This window comes from Thalassophryne amazonica, chromosome 7 (assembly GCF_902500255.1).
Source record: "Thalassophryne amazonica chromosome 7, fThaAma1.1, whole genome shotgun sequence".
NCBI classification, from domain to species: Eukaryota; Metazoa; Chordata; class Actinopteri; order Batrachoidiformes; family Batrachoididae; genus Thalassophryne; species Thalassophryne amazonica.
This window is the reverse complement of record NC_047109.1, coordinates 43704499-43720299: the sequence shown is the minus strand read 5'-3', so window position 1 is coordinate 43720299 and position 15801 is coordinate 43704499. Positions and strand designations below refer to the sequence as shown.

Genomic DNA, 15801 nt, shown 5'->3' with positions numbered 1-15801 from the left:
ATCTCGAATCTGCATTGGGCAAGGTGATGATGCTGGAACTTTTGTTTGGTGCCTTTCCAATGAGATTTATAAAGATGACTGCCTGAAGAGAACATGTAAATTTCCACAGTCATTGATGATATGGGGCTGCATGTCAGGTAAAGGCACTGGGGAGATGGCTGTCATTACATCATCAATAAATGCACAAGTTTATGTTGATATTTTGGACAATTGAAAGGATGTTTGGGGATGATGAAATCATTTTTCAAGATGATAATGCATCTTGCCATAGAGCAAAAACTGCAAAAACATTCCTTGCAAAAAGACACATAGGGTCAATGTCATGGCATAGGGTCAATGTCAATGAGCAGATCTGATTTGATGCAGGTGTTAATTTGGGGGATGAAAATTTACAGGGTGATTCCATAATTTTTTCCTCAGAATTGAGTGATTCCATATTTTTTTCCTCTGCTTGGTCTAAAAAAGTAACCGTTACTGACTGCCACAATCTTTTTTTCTTGATTTCTTATAGTGTTTCTTAAAGCCAGAAAGTTGCCATTTGAAATGACTTTAGTTTTGTGTCATGTCTGTGATCTGCTTTTTTTCTACAAAATTAAACAACTGAATGAACATCCTCTGAGGCCGGTGATTCCATAATTTTTGCCAGGGGTTGTACTATCTTTACAGTATGAAGGACACTTCAGCCAAATGATCATGTGCTTTACATATGAATACAAACCACATAGCAATCGTGCAAAATGTACATAACAGAGAAAGAAATTTGAGAAGGCAATAAAAGTTTGAGACAAAAGTACATAATAAATGCAAGTTAGGCATTTTAATGTTGTTAGAGATGTTCGGAGAGTAGGTAATCTCAGAAAAGCAGGGTTATCAAGCATTACTTGAAAGTAGAAAGGGATGCTGCTGACAAACAAGCTGAAACTGACCTTTGTCACCATTCTTGCTGTTTTTACCACATAACGCCACAACATTCAGTCACAGATAGTCCAAACTATACCTTTTGGAATCTCTGTGATCAGACAAATAATGTAGTTTTCAATATGATTGGAGTATCCTTTAATTTTGACCCCTGTGTAATTCTTCAATTGACCCCTACCTGGCTGTCTATTGAAAATTCAAGTACACACCCTGTCTTTTCAAAAAGGTAATGTGTAAGGTGCATTTGTTCCAAATTTGGTGCTTGTATCACCATTCAGTTACCCGCTGCACTAACTAATAAGCCAAGCAGGATAACTACCAAATCTCCCACTCTTGCAGGATTTAAAACTTCAGCCACTCACAGCAGAGCCATTTCAGTGAAAGTCTGAATAATTTGGATCAAGAAGGTTCACATTACCAATCAAAATCAGATTTTTAAACATTTTTTCCAAAGCAAGCTGAAACCACATACCGAGTTGATTTGAAATGCGATTCCAAATGCATTTTTGCAAATCCATTTCAATCTACATATCTCAGACACTCAAGAAGGAATTCAAAGTGTCCTCTGCATCACTCGCAGCACGACACAAACAACGATGTAGTTCCAAAGAGATGGAAATTTATTTGAGGCGACTTACCTGCGATGTTGGAATAAGTGGAAAAAAGTCAAAGAAAACTGTCTAAATCAATGAAGCACGGAGGTGACCAATAAACTGTGGACAGATGGGAAATAAAGTGCCTGTTAGATATCTGGGGGGATTCCTCAGTGCGGAGGAAATTAGAAGGTACATACTGATATAAATCCATTTAACATACTATAGTGTGAAGAATGGAGTAGCAGGGGTGGCTTATTACCATGACAATCAATATGGACAAGACTATGTCAATGTGGACACACAGATCAGATCTGTGAGATCTGATTTGAATCAGATTTGCAATAAATCTGATGTGAACAAGCAGTGTAAACAAGAAGAGGAGGGGAAAATGAGAGGAAATCTGTGACCTGTTTGAAAGCTATCCTTGAGACTGGCCAGTAGTTCTGGGACTGAGAAGAGGTCTTTTAAGTAGAGGTGTTACATGGGCCATTTTAAAAATGGTACTAAATGTGCCAGAAGCCAGAGAAGCATTCATCACATTGCTGGCATCATGGTAGGAGAGATGGCTTGAAGAAGAGTTGCAGAAATAGGATTGAGTGACCATGTGTTAGAATAGCTACATGTCAGGAGTTTAGATAACTTACTCTCAGAGAGAGGGATGAATTCCGGAAACAATGCGCCAAAAACCAGAGGAGACAGAAGAATATGCTGAAGGAGTGCTACAGATTGGGTTATTTGTTGGACCACTGACCAATGGCGATAGAGAAGGCCATGTAGTAAAACCGCTACATGTTGAGTTTTTGGTTGCACCCTTATCTGAGGGAGACTGATTAAGATTGAGTGGCTCATAGAATTGATTACTGATAGCTGCCAGCTTCTCAGTGAAGAAAGGGGTAAAGATGTCAGCTGTGAGGTTGGAGGAAATAATGGTGGGTTGAGTACAGATTTGAAGGTGGGAAATCATTTCCAAGTGTCAGTAAGGGCAGTTTTTGCAGCAGATGGGAGACAGGTTTCTGAGTTTGAAGCGAAATGTGAACAGTGGAGGAGGAACAGAGAGCTCCATGAGGCATGCGTAGAACTGAATGAAGTTAACAGTCAAAGAGGTATAGAGGCGTCAGGGTTCTCACCAGGATTTTTTCCACAGCATAGAGGGAACTTAGCGGGGCATAGCTGCGCGACAAGCGCTGCAGGCGCAAGTATTGTAGGAGGGCCCGGGGGTATCTCCTTGAGAAAAATTTTTAAATTTATAACCCTTTGAAACACTATTTCCTGCATTTTGATGGCCACTTTGTGTTACTAACTAGGAAGCTAAATAACATGCAACACACACACACACACACATCTTCAACCGCTTAGTCCAATCAAGGGTCGTGGGGGGCTGGAGCCTATTCCAGCAATCATAGAGCGCGAGGCGGGGTACACCCAGGACAGGAGGCCAGTCTGTCGCAGGGCTACAAACAGACAAACAAACACATTCACACCCACTCGCACACCTACGGACAATTTAATGATCCCAATCCACCTAACCCGCATGTCTTTGGATGTGGGAGGAAACCGGAGCACCGGGAGGAAACCCATGCAAACACGGGTAGAACATGCAAACTCCACATAGAAAGGGTTAGTTAGTCGAAAACAGCTTCCTGCGCTGCACTCAAAAGCTCCGCAGACTGGAACCTGGCGTGGGGATCATCAGGAGAAATTGCATCGCTGTTTCGGGCTCTACCTGTCTTAATGATGCACCGAGCCCCCTCACCGATGTGAGGTCTCCTTGCCAGTTCGACTGTATGCCTTTGCTGTCAACCATCAGGACTCGCTCCAGCTGCTGTTACCTCTCTTCAATCAGATCCAATAACTTGCTTTCTCAACAGTCTCCTGTAGACGTAATGGCATGACAATGGCATGAGGGCAGGTGATAGTCTAGTGGTTAAGCGTTGGCCTTGAGACCAGAGGATCCTCAGTTCAAATCCCAGCCTGACCAGAAAATCACTAAGGGCCCTTGGGCAAGGTCCTTAATCCCCTAGATGCTCCCGGTGTGTAGTGAGTACCTTATATGGCAGCACCTTCACATCGGGGTGAATGTGAGGCATTACTTATAAAGCGCTTTGAGCGTCTGATGCAGATAGAAAAGTGCTACATAAATGCAGTCCATTTACCTTTCTTTGGCCCAAGCTCAGCTACTCCAATCCACTTCCTGATACTAGTCGCGATAAAACCTCTGCAGCTGACTTAGACTGGGAAATGCATTACCTTCCATCCCGCCTCCTTGCATTCTTTGACACAGTCCTCATAACGATTCTCTTTCCGCTCCTGTGCTGCGCTGATATTATCTTTGTGTGGCACAGTGAGTTCCACTAGGTGCACCTCTTTCTCTTCCTCTCTCCATATCACCAGGTCTGGCTTTTTCGTTGTTGGGATGGGGAAGAATCTCTTGCAGCCCTCTAGCTCTGCAGCTACCTCCCATTGACCACCACTATGGCCTTCCATGGCTTGGTTCACCTTCTTTCTGTCAGGAACCTTGCTTCCTTGTGGTACAAACTCGATTTTGCCCAGTCCATGTTTCTGTGGCTTAGAAACGCATTTTCCCTCTTCCACCTGCTCCTTCGCCACCTTAGCGAACACTTTGAGCACCTGATTGTGTCTCCAGGTGTATCTGTTCAGAGCTAGGTTGCAGTTTGAAAGGATATGCTTCATGGCTCCTAATTTGCCGCACCTACACTTGTCATCTTCCTGGACCTTCCATCTGACTAGGTTCACTGGCGAAGGCAGAACATCATAGGTGGACCAAAGAAGAAAGCTTAGTCTTGATGTGTTCCACTTCCAGAGCTCGCTCCATCCAATCTTTCTTTCAACTACATGGTCTTCCGACCTAGTCACCTGTCCTTCCTGGACACACTGGATGAGATGAACCTCTTGCCTCTCAGCCTCCATCTTTTGCACCTGCCCTGCTGCAGCTGTTCTCCTGTCCCGTTGAGACATTTTCCTAAAAGGTCTGAATTCACCATTGTGTAGCCTGAACTTGTCATTCTGCACTGGGCCAACAGTATCTCCTTGCTCCAACAAAGAGATGATCTCGTCAGTTGCATCCTCTGTCTTCCACTTTCTCACTGTTCTGACATCTGGTGGCTTGCTGCTGATTTCTTGGTCCCTCGACTCCCTTAGCATCATCACTGTCCTGACCTTTCCTGTCTTGTAGATCTCCACCATGGATGTGAGGGGTAACTGTAGCACACCTTTCTGCCTGTACAGGGATGTGTTGATTGTGGGAGGTAGCCCAACCCACTTCCTAATGTAGGTGTTGTACTTTCTCTCAATCATCTCAACTCTCAACAAGGCGACTTCGTACATTGTCAGTGGCCATGCCAGTTGAGGGTAGAGGGCAAACTGTAGACACCATATCTTATACTTTCCTGGCAGCTTTATATGGTCAATCGCTTTTAGACCATCCTCAGCCTGCTTCATGATCGCCACACCTCGACTCCTGTCTGACAGAGTTCCTGCATACCACCGCCTCAAACTTTTCACAGGCTCATCTTTTGCTGTGGGTATCTGTTCTCCTGCAACTGTCAACTTCTGTTGCTTCTGCTTCCATGAAGTCTGCAAAGCTAGGATTGTCAAAGTGGATGTTCATGTCAATATCAATAAAATATAAAGCACCGATTAAGGTAGGTAAAAAAAAAAAAAAAGACTTGACTCCTAATACTTACAACAGTATCTTCCTTAAAAGTTTTAAACATATACGTAGGCTACTATTCTTGGCCAAAACACAAATTGGCTTCACTAAATGAATGCCGTGAAAACATTTGAAAGTTTGTTAACTGAAAATCAAAATGTCCATCACTCAATACAGGTCATAATACAGCACAGACCTGAAGGCTACAGTTGACCTTAAAGTCAATACAACACTCTACCTTGTCCATGCTGGCTTGATTGAGTCTCATTATGGAGGCGTGGGCCAACCTGTCGAACACAGTACGTAGGGCCTTCTTGGAGTAAAGCTCCTGTGGTTTGAAAAGCTCTTCCAGGAAATTTTTGTTGAACATGGTGGTGATGATGTCATTCATAACTAGTCAGGCAAAAAGCACAATGCGAAAAGGTTCGTCAGTGTTAGTGTGTCTGTTTGCATTAGTTATACTGCTGTAAAAGCAAGGAGGTAAGCATTCTATATGAAATTTAGCCCAGACACTCATAATAAAGGCTTAGAAGAAGCAGCAGCATAGAGAGAGATGAACCATCTCTTTGCCTATGGAGCAGGGTTAGGGCTCTAACCAGGTAGGAAATTTTGACATTTGAAGACCCCATCCCCCCCACAGATTTTAATTTCAACACATTGCTTCTGTCATCATGGCTGGCAAAAGTGGCCTCAGCACAGCAGCGATTTACAGAAGTAAAACCCAAGAGCAAACGTCCTGTTATTTGAAAAATAGACTGACTCACATAAAACCAAGGCAAGATTTATTGTAACACTATTTGCAAAAAGCAAGCCAACGTTCAGTGACCAAAACAACATTTTCTTGAAGCTAAACCTAGCTCAAGTTATGAATGGTCAATTCGATACAAAGTTAAAATCACAAAATCATAGAAGTGACTTGAAGATTTTGGAAATTATTGATTTAAAACAGGAAATGATATTTATATGAAGTAATCATTCCTGCTGTGAAGTAAGCAATGCTGAGTGAACATTTAGCCTTGCAATGTTCATACGCGCACTCAATTTTAGTTATGGATTTAATATCATACCGAGGTACACACACTTCCACTTGACCAATGCAGCATCCTGAAGGGTAATTTGAACTACACTGTCTGTTTCTTTTTTTAATGAAGAACATATTTTTACAGTGCTCGCTAATAAAACTCCAACTGAAATGCAATGAACTTGAATTTAAATTGACCACCTTAAATACTTGTAAACTGAAGTAGAAAACAGAAGTTACCATATTTCAATAATAATGCACTGAATTTTTACTGGTATGGATGGAATAATTTACAGTAGATGAATATAATGCATCTTCATAAAACACAAACTTAGATTAAAAAAATGGCACTTTACAAGCTAGGACTCAGAATACTATTAGTGATGTGTAAAACAATTTGTATTTGATAATTTCTTTAAAATATCAAACCGAACCTACAAAGGAGGGGGAATGTTATGTCAAAATTCCTGTGTACTATCCCAATGGCAGAATATCTCCACAATATGTACAGATTCTGATGATGTGTGCCCGTTGAGTCAGAGAAGAGTTAATTATCCCCTGAAGATAGGGTCTCCCTCAAATGCTTTCCCATTACTCTCCTGTGTAAGATTCCCTCCTTACAATATCACAAAGCTCTGATAAGGAAAACTCAATTGTCACTGTTGGGTGGTGAGGTTAATAATGTGTGGCCATCGTGCTATTTGTATCTGATCTGATGCTGCTCACAAGTCAACCAGTTCATAACTACTTCTTTAAGTCATTATAGGTGTCGGCTCAGTTCCATTTCATTATGTATACAGCAGTCCATTTACTTATCACAGATTATGACCTTCTGTTCTTGGATCAGTTCCTTTATTCTCTTCCATGTTTATTTTCACTCTGTTTCAGTGAATAAATGGGAAGTCAGATGGTTTCGTTGATTTGACACGTTGGTTAAAACGCAATAGCTGTGTCGCAATTCAGGGGCCGCAGCCTTCAAAGGCTGCATTTGTTGACCGCATGTGTCATAGTGCTGTGACTATGCGGGCCCATTTCAAATGCTTCTTGGTATGCAGCCGACATGCAGGCTTCCTTCTCCTGAAAATGAAGGACACAAGAGGTGTATCCTTCACTGCCCAAACAATCTCAATATGCATTCTGCAATCCCAAACCTAACACACCACCCCCCACCCCAAGACAAATTGGTTGTTAAATTTTAAACGAGTCATCAGGAGATGACTAAAAGCAGTGGTTGATGTGACTGTCACCAAGGGACTTTTTCAAAGAGTCCTTGTATCTACACTTATGCTGAATAAGAATGAACACAATCTAAATATGAATGAAATTGGTCAACTGGTTCTTGAGATATGGCACTAACAAGGGTGGCAATGACAATATCTTGAATATCTCACTGTGACCTTGAAATTGACCCCAAGGTCACCATAATCAACTGGTGTCGGGGATCACCCAAGTACACCCCTATGCTAAATATGAACGAAACTGGTCAACTTGTTCTTGAGTTATCGTGCTGACAAGTGAAAAAAGATGGACGAACGGATGGGCTGGTCACTATATCACTCCGTATACCGGGGGGGGGCAATTTTGGGCTCCATATATACAGTTATAAAATAAGTCATGTTTATAAGTATGAATAAACACTGAAAAAAAATGACTGCACAGTGAGACGGAGGGTAAGGCCAACATAAGCTAATGATGCAATCGCAAAATGCTCTGTGGGCTGGACTATCTCCTTTCAGAATGGTTGGTTTGGTCTTGACAACCTTGGAAGACCAGATCTTCATATAACGCAGCCTTCCAAGGATGCGACCCCTGAACTCAGACAAAGTCCATGTAAATAGAGTCTGACAAATGAATTGTTGGCAGAAAAGAGTCAAATCCCTTTGTTCACAATATTTGCAAAAGATCTATTCTTTCCACAACAATTCATGACAAGAACTGATATGGACTCTGCAAATGATCCACCAAGTGGGATAAATGTTTGTTTGTTGGGATAAATTCTGTGATTATACACCACAAAATGGAAGGGGTTTAATTTTAATTGCATGTCTGTTGAAAGTAGAAATGGCACTAATTGCTGTATACCTCATTAAGAAGAAAGACAGGTAGAGAAAGTGACATAAAAAATGGTCTACTGAACAAAAAAATATGTAAATTAAAAAGAAAAATTCTAAATAATAATAATATTGCTGGAATAGTAAGTCCCCTTCTTATTCCAGCAAATTTGTTTGGTGTAGGCTAAAGCAAAGAGCTTGCGATGGAGCACTTATACCTCTCCTTCTGTCCTCGTCTATCCAGCCAGCTACGGCGCAGTCTTCATGAATGAAGAAGAGACAAGACATATGAAGAGATGTTTTGAAAGAATGGACAAATACAGACCTGATCAAAATTACTGGCATTCCTGATTTTCAAGTACATAACTCAGAATATATCCATAAATAAATGCTAAAGTATTAATGCTGTATAATCAGAATACAGTAATCTTCAACTGCTTAGTCAAATTAAGGGCCGCAGGGACTGGAGCCTATCCCAGCAGTCATACAGCGAGAACCGGGGTACACCCTGGACAGGACGTCAGTCTGTCGCAGGGCCACATACAGACAAACAAACACATTCACACCCGCACGCACACCTACAGAAAATCTGAAGTTTCCAATCCACCTAACCTGCATGTCTTTGGTTGTGGGATGAAGCCGGAGCACCCAGAGAGAACCCACGCAAACACGGGGAGAACATGCAAACTCCACACAGAAAGGCCACAGGTGGGAATCGAACCCATGACCTTCTCGCTGTGAGGCAACAGTGCTAACCATTAATCCACCATGCTGCCAGAACAATCAGAATATTTCATAAAATGCTCAAGGTTACTGAAAAAAAAAAAATACAAAACTTGCATAGGGAAATAATACAAACACAAAATGTACCTTAAATATCACGATGTTACCCTTCACTTTTCTTTAGTCACAGAACCTTTGACAACAATGACAGACTATAAATATTTCTTTTAGCCATCTAGAAGCTTCTTGAACCTGTTTCTTGGTAGTTATTGTTATGCACTGAACAGGGGTCGAAATCTATTTTTTAACCTACTTGCACTGGTGCTAGTAACAAAAAAATGACTTGCACCAAAAAAGTTACTTGCACAACCAAAGGTCGGTCTTATAATCAACCTTAAAACTCCTCCTCTGATGTGTCAGACTCTTCCTCTCTGGGGAGAGTTTGATGGGAGAGCGGCAGCAGCGGCAGACAGTTTGTTTGTTTTTTTCACGTGTGCGCACGAACGAATCGTCTGTGAAGATTATTTTATTTATTAACTACACAGATGTATAATAAAACAAATGGTGACTGGTTTATAACTCAATAATGACAGAGTTTGAGGGGGGAGAGAGCGAGGAACCGTAGTGGCAGCCAGTTTTTTTCTTTTCTTTGTTTACATGTGCGCGCGCGAACAGGACAGGAGGTCCTCAAACTGCAGCTCCTGCAGCTCCAGTTATTTGCTGCAGCTCCTGCAGCAAATAATGAAACTCCCTGAATTGGGAACATCTCATGAGGATGTTGTGAACCCAGGGACGGCGCCGCTGGCGATGTTTGTCAGCTTTCCATAACAAATATAGCACAGCAACTCGCTCCGTGTGTGAGAGTCATAAAACGCAGGGAAGACGAAGACAACACACTGGAAATTGTTTTTTCCTTATTTATTCCTTTATTGGTTCATTCTACTGGTGTTTATAGTTGATAAAACTTGGATAAAGTTACTTGCACCAGTGCTAGTTCAGTATAAAATTACGTGCACCGCTCGAATAATACGTGCACAACTAGCACATGCACGTACTAATTCGACCCCTGATTGAATGTACAAATAGAAGCCCTTCAATGGGATTTAGGTCAGTGGTCACTGTTGACCACTTTCAAACAGTCCATCCTTTCCTTTTTAACCACTGTTTCCTGCTGTTAATGTTTACTTTGGGTCACTGTCCAGCTGAAAAGCCGAGGACATTCGCCTCAAGTCTAGTTTTCTGACAGTGGGTAACACATGTGGCTCTAAAATGTCATAGTAATTATCTATTTTCATGTGACTCAACTGCCTCCAGGACCAGTCCAGCAAACAAGTCAAAGCATGACAGAACCTCAACTATGTTTCATAAGTTGGATGACGTTTTTCTTCGTCTTTGTTTTATTGGCCATGTCACGGATGCACTGTCTTCCCAAAGAGCTCTACTTTGGTTTCATCTGTCCATAGAACATCCAAGAAAACTATCTATTAATTTTTTTGCAGTCTCATCTTTTAGTGCTGTTCTGTCCTTCGCCTATAGAGCCTTGTGTGGTTTTGTGTGCATTGTGCAGCATTTGGTATGAGCTGAAACCATCATTCCATTTCAGCTTTTCAGACTTAGCCTACTAAGTTTCTTCATGGTGATTTGTCCCAGAAGCACTAACAATTTTATGACTGTGAACCTTCCTGATAACTTCATGAACTGTTGAAGAAGGAATTTCTTGATTGCCGTTGAATGCCTTGTAGTCTTTGGAATTCTGTTTATTAGATAATAGCATTTCTGATGTTTACAGACAGCTCTCTTCTTCTCCATCATAAACAAGAACTGAAAATACTGATGGTCAATTTGGCGTTAAAGAGTCAAAGCTTGTGTTGAGTACAGGATCCATCATAATGTAAAATCAAATGTGCATTTTCTTTGCACATAATTATGAATGAGTGCATGTGCTACGTATGGAAACTTTTGTGTTACCAATACGGCTATGTACTGACAAAGTTTGTATTTCCAATACTTCTACGTACGGACAAATTTTGTATTACCAATACGCTACATACAGACAAATTTTGTACTACTAATACCTTATGTATGGACAAATTCTGTATTACCAATATGCTATGTACGGACAAATTTTGTACTACTAATACACTACGTATGGACAAATTCTGTATTACCAATACGCTACGTACGGACAAATTTTGTACTACTAATACACTACGTATGGACAAATTCTGTATTACCAATACGCTACGTACGGACAAATTTTGTACTACTAATACACTACGTATGGACAAATTTAGTATTACCAATACGCTACGTACGGACAAATTCTGTATTACAAGTATGCTACTATGCTATAGTATGCTACCGATGGTCGAACCTCAGATTCAGGAGGAGCAGTGTGGTTTTCGTCCTGGTCGCGGCACACTGGACCAGTTCTACACGCTCCATCGGGTGCTCGAGGGTTCATGGGAGTTCGCCCAACCAGTCCACGTGTTTTGTGGATCTGGAGAAGGCATTCGAAAGTGTCCCTCGGGGCACCCTGTGGGGAGTGCTCCGGGAGTACGGGGTCCTTTGCGAAGGGCTATCCGGTCCCTGTACGACCGCAGCAGGAGCTTGGTTCACATTGCCGGTAGTAAGTCAAATCTGTTTCCAGTGCATGTTGGCCTCTGCCAGGGCTGCCCTTTGTCACCGGTTCTGTTCATTACTTTTATGGATAGAATTTCTAGGCGCAGCCAGGGTGTAGAGGGGGTCTGGCTTGGGAACCACAAAATTTCGTCTCTGCTGTTTGCGGACGATGTGGTTCTGTTGGCTTCGTCAAATCAGGACCTTCAGCATGCACTGGGGCGGTTTGCAGCTGAGTGTGAAGCGTCCGGGATGAAAATCAGCACCTCCAAATCCGAGGCCATGGTTCTCGACCGGAAAAAGGTGCTTTGCCCTCTTCAGGTCGGTGGAGTGTCCTTGCCTCAAGTGGAGGAGTTTAAGTATCTCGGGGTCTTGTTCACGAGTGAGGGACGGATGGAGCGTGAGACGATAGACGCTGTATCGGACCGTTGTGGTGAAGAGAGAGCTGAGTAGGGGGGCAAAGCTCTCAATTTACCGATCGATCTACATTCCGATCCTCACCTATGGTCATGAGATTTGGCTCATGACCGAAAGAATGAGATCGCGAGTACAAGCGGCCGAGATGAGTTTCCTCCGCAGGGTGGCTGGGCGCTCCCTTAGAGATAGGGTGAGGAGCTCGGTCACTCGGGAGAAGCCCGGAGTCGAGCCGCTGCTCCTCCACGTCGAAAGGAGTCAGTTGAGGTGGCTCGGGCATCTTTTCAAGGATGCCCCCTGGACGCCTCGCTGGAGAGGTGTTCCGGGCACGTCCCATTGGGAGGAGGCCCCAGGGAAGACCCAGGACACGCTGGAGGGACTACATCTCTTGGCTGGCTTGGGAACGCCTTGGGGTTCCCCCGGAGGAATTGGGGGAGGTGTGTGTGGATCGGGAGGTCTGGGCAGCTTTGCTTGAGCTGCTGCCCCCGCGACCCGACTCCGGATAAAGCGGAAGAAAATGGATGGATGGATGGATGGATGGAAGTATGCTACGGACAGATACCCACTTTGAACTGGGCCCAGTCAGCCCCTGTATTATGCAGTACAAAAGCATAAATATTTCAGCACCTTCATTCAGTGGTTAGCACTGATGCCTCACAGCAAAAAAGTAGTGGGATTGCTTCCCAACTTTCTGAGTGGAGTTTGCATGTTCTCTCCATGAAAAATGGGATGCTTGTTCAGTACTTTTACCCTTTCTGTGAGCGGACTAAAATCAGGTTTACCTGCAGGTTATTTTTCTCCATAAATTGAAACCAGTTCTCAGCCCTTTCCAAACACAGAAGGTGTAAACTCAGTACAGAACAAGTGTCCCATTTCTCACCCATGTGCAGATAGCGAATCTACAAATCTGGTACATGGGTCATCATAGTTCGTAACACTGGTTTTCTCCCACAATCAAAAACATGCTTATTTAGGGTCAGCTCCTTTCTCTGTCCCTGACCAAGGCAGCCTCTCTACATCAGGAGTTGGTCCTCAGGCACCAGACTGGCTGCCCACTGCTCCTACTGGGTGGATTTTGTCTAACTGTAATTAGGTTTGGTTAAATACAGAGGACAAATTTTGTTACATAAGAAATGAAATGCCTTTATTGTCAATTTGTCATTGTACATACATGTACATTGTACAATGGCAATAAAGGCATTTCATTTCATTTCGATATGTGCACACTCACAATTAAGCACAAATGAGTGTCATTTTGTTTTATATTTAAATCCATTAAATGAGTCCCTAAGGCTTGCCGCTGCGACACACCACTTCCGGCAAAGTGGCGCATCCGAAGGCGAGAATTCATACTTCCGCAACTGGCTGCTCGATGAAAACACGCGTGGGCTGCATTGTCTGTTGAAATCAGCTGATTTTGTTTGCTCTCTAAATTGCTTCTATCAGCCAGGTGACGGCCCTCATTGCCTGGAACGATGAGATTTAAATTACTTGTTTGTGTTACTTTATTTGTATTGCGTTCGGCGATGTTTTCATCGGCCAAAAACCGCCACTAGAGGGCGCTCGAGTAAACTCCGCGGAAACCCATACTGTGTAGCATGCATTTTATGTGCATTTTTTTTATCCCACTACATATCTGGTGATCCATTAACTTTGTATAGTTTATTAAATACTCTTATTCTACCAAATTCGTACTCTTGCATTGATTTTTAAGAATACCTTAATTATGTATTTGATCATTCTGACCAGGACTGCACATGTGAGAGCATTAACATCTGTTAATTAGTCAGGACCTAGTGAAATAATGCAACTGAACTACAAAATACAACCAATTCAATATTGACATTAACGCTCGACTCGTCTTTTACGCCATAGTCACTGTCTGAACAAAGGAAAAACTAGTATGTTTGTTTTTAGCTGTTACAATGAGGGTAAGTAGATCTGTTGTTAAGCTAACTGCAATACCTTTCTTGGCTTTGTCTGCCGGGATGTTCTGAGCTCGGAGCCGCTGGTCCAGGATGTACAACATCTCTCCACCCAGATTGATGAAGAGAAGCGGCAAAGTTCGAGAAGACATGGTCGAATCTGAGTGCTTTAATTCCCTACATACATAAATTTTCAGACAGCTAGCCTTCTAACTAACTCAGATGCTAGGTGACAAAAGGGGAGGTGTGTGTATATTTGGCGAAGCCTCTTCTGGTTGCCAGGCCACAAAGGAAACAACCAATCACAGCTCTGCACCATCAATGCCAGCGGAAGGGGTGGGGACAGGCGTACACTGTGCTGACGCTCGTGTCTGACTGCGCATGTGCACAACTGGCACGTCTCACACACCCGTAAAGTTTTGGCAAGATTTCTTTAAATTTATCATTCACCATGTGTGTAGAGATTTTACTTTATTATGGGAGTACATGATGCGTTATTTATTGATTTTAGAAAATGTAATAAGTATTTTGCTATTAACCTTTTGCTCCTACAGGCAGTTAAACCTCATTTTGTACATGTTCTTAAAGCAACTGAACAATATGTCAAACTAATTTCTAAATCAAGCAACCAAACGACGATAAAAACTGTCACTGTACCTCCTTAAATATTTTTGTTTGATACCCTTGGACTTTCTTTCCTCTGTTCTATGTTTGTATACTTATCTTCAATGAAGTTTCTGAAAGTGAAAAAAAGATCATGCTGATCAATATACTTGATACTTATTTTCAATAAAGTTTCTGAAAGAAAAAAGAAAATAACACTGATCAAACTCATGGCCCGCGGGCCACATATGGACCACAATCTGCAGACCAACTGATGCACGTACGCACACAAACACACACGTCCATAAGCGTACACATAAATAAAGCTAATTTAATTCCTTAATTTTTATTAAGTGTCATGGTTTGCTTTCCTAAAGGTGGATGATGTCACGTGTTTCTGTTTGATGCCTCTGATTCCATCAAATCCTTAAAGGGGAACAAAAACGCTTTTTGAAAATTTGTTTGTGCATTCTTTGGTAAAAATTAAGTGTTTGAGTGCAGTGTAGATAATATTATTTTATTTGAATGAAATCTGTCGCTAACTTGACATGTAAATTGCCATTGGCTGAAGTCAGTGGAGGGCACTTGACGTCATTAGCGGTTGACGTCACTGGTTGGAGTCTCCTCTGCTGGGGACGAGGGCAGCTTACTGAGCTCACTCACTGAAGTTTTATTAATCTGGTCAAGAAACAGGTGGAATATTCCGGAAAGCTGCGCATGTTGGCAAAGCCACAAACGGAGGAACAACGGAGACAATATTTCCTTCCATAAGTTTGGATTTGGTTATTCTTGTCACTTTGATCGTGACTTTTGGTTGATAAACAGGTGTAAGTTTCCTGCCCGAAACTCGGTCAATAAAAGATAATTGTGTGTGTGTGTGTATATATATATATATATATATAAAAGTTTCGTAATGGTTTAAAGAGCTGCACTATGCTGAAAACAGCAGCAGCTCGGTTCAGCAGCGCAGCATAACAGCGTAGATCCGTGTAACTTTCAACACTAATATTTCGTAAAGTGTGGGTGTCTGAGTAAGTTTAATACTTTCCTGACATGATTTAATGTCAATTTTACTGGCTTGATATCCAGGTCAGAATGACATTTTAACACGTATTTTACGAGTGTTTTTCTGGGTGTGTTCAGTCGCTGTCATGTGCTGCCACTTCTGTCTTTCTGTATGTCCGGGATAAACTCCCAAACTATAATATGTAGCCCTAAAAACTATATATATATTCTGAATCCTCATGACATGGGGAACAAA

General features: G+C 42.2%; 1 protein-coding gene across 4 annotated transcripts in view; it reads right to left on the bottom strand.

The window, feature by feature from the left end:
* oscp1b (organic solute carrier partner 1b) overlaps nt 1-14240 on the bottom strand; it is a 31775-nt gene extending 17535 nt beyond the window's left edge. Inside the window, exons 1-3 of one of the 4 annotated variants that reach the window (XM_034174068.1) lie at nt 13978-14240; nt 8475-8504; nt 5423-5577 (exon numbers count right to left, since the gene is read on the bottom strand). In XM_034174068.1, the coding sequence (XP_034029959.1) occupies nt 5423-5577; nt 8475-8504; nt 13978-14089 (297 nt within the window). In that variant the 5' untranslated portion in view covers nt 14090-14240. The remainder of the gene's footprint in view (nt 1-5422; nt 5578-8474; nt 8505-13977) is intronic. The other 3 variants (XM_034174069.1, XM_034174070.1, XM_034174071.1) reach the window with 3 other exon arrangements.
* Nucleotides 14241-15801: the final 1561 nt, after the last annotated feature.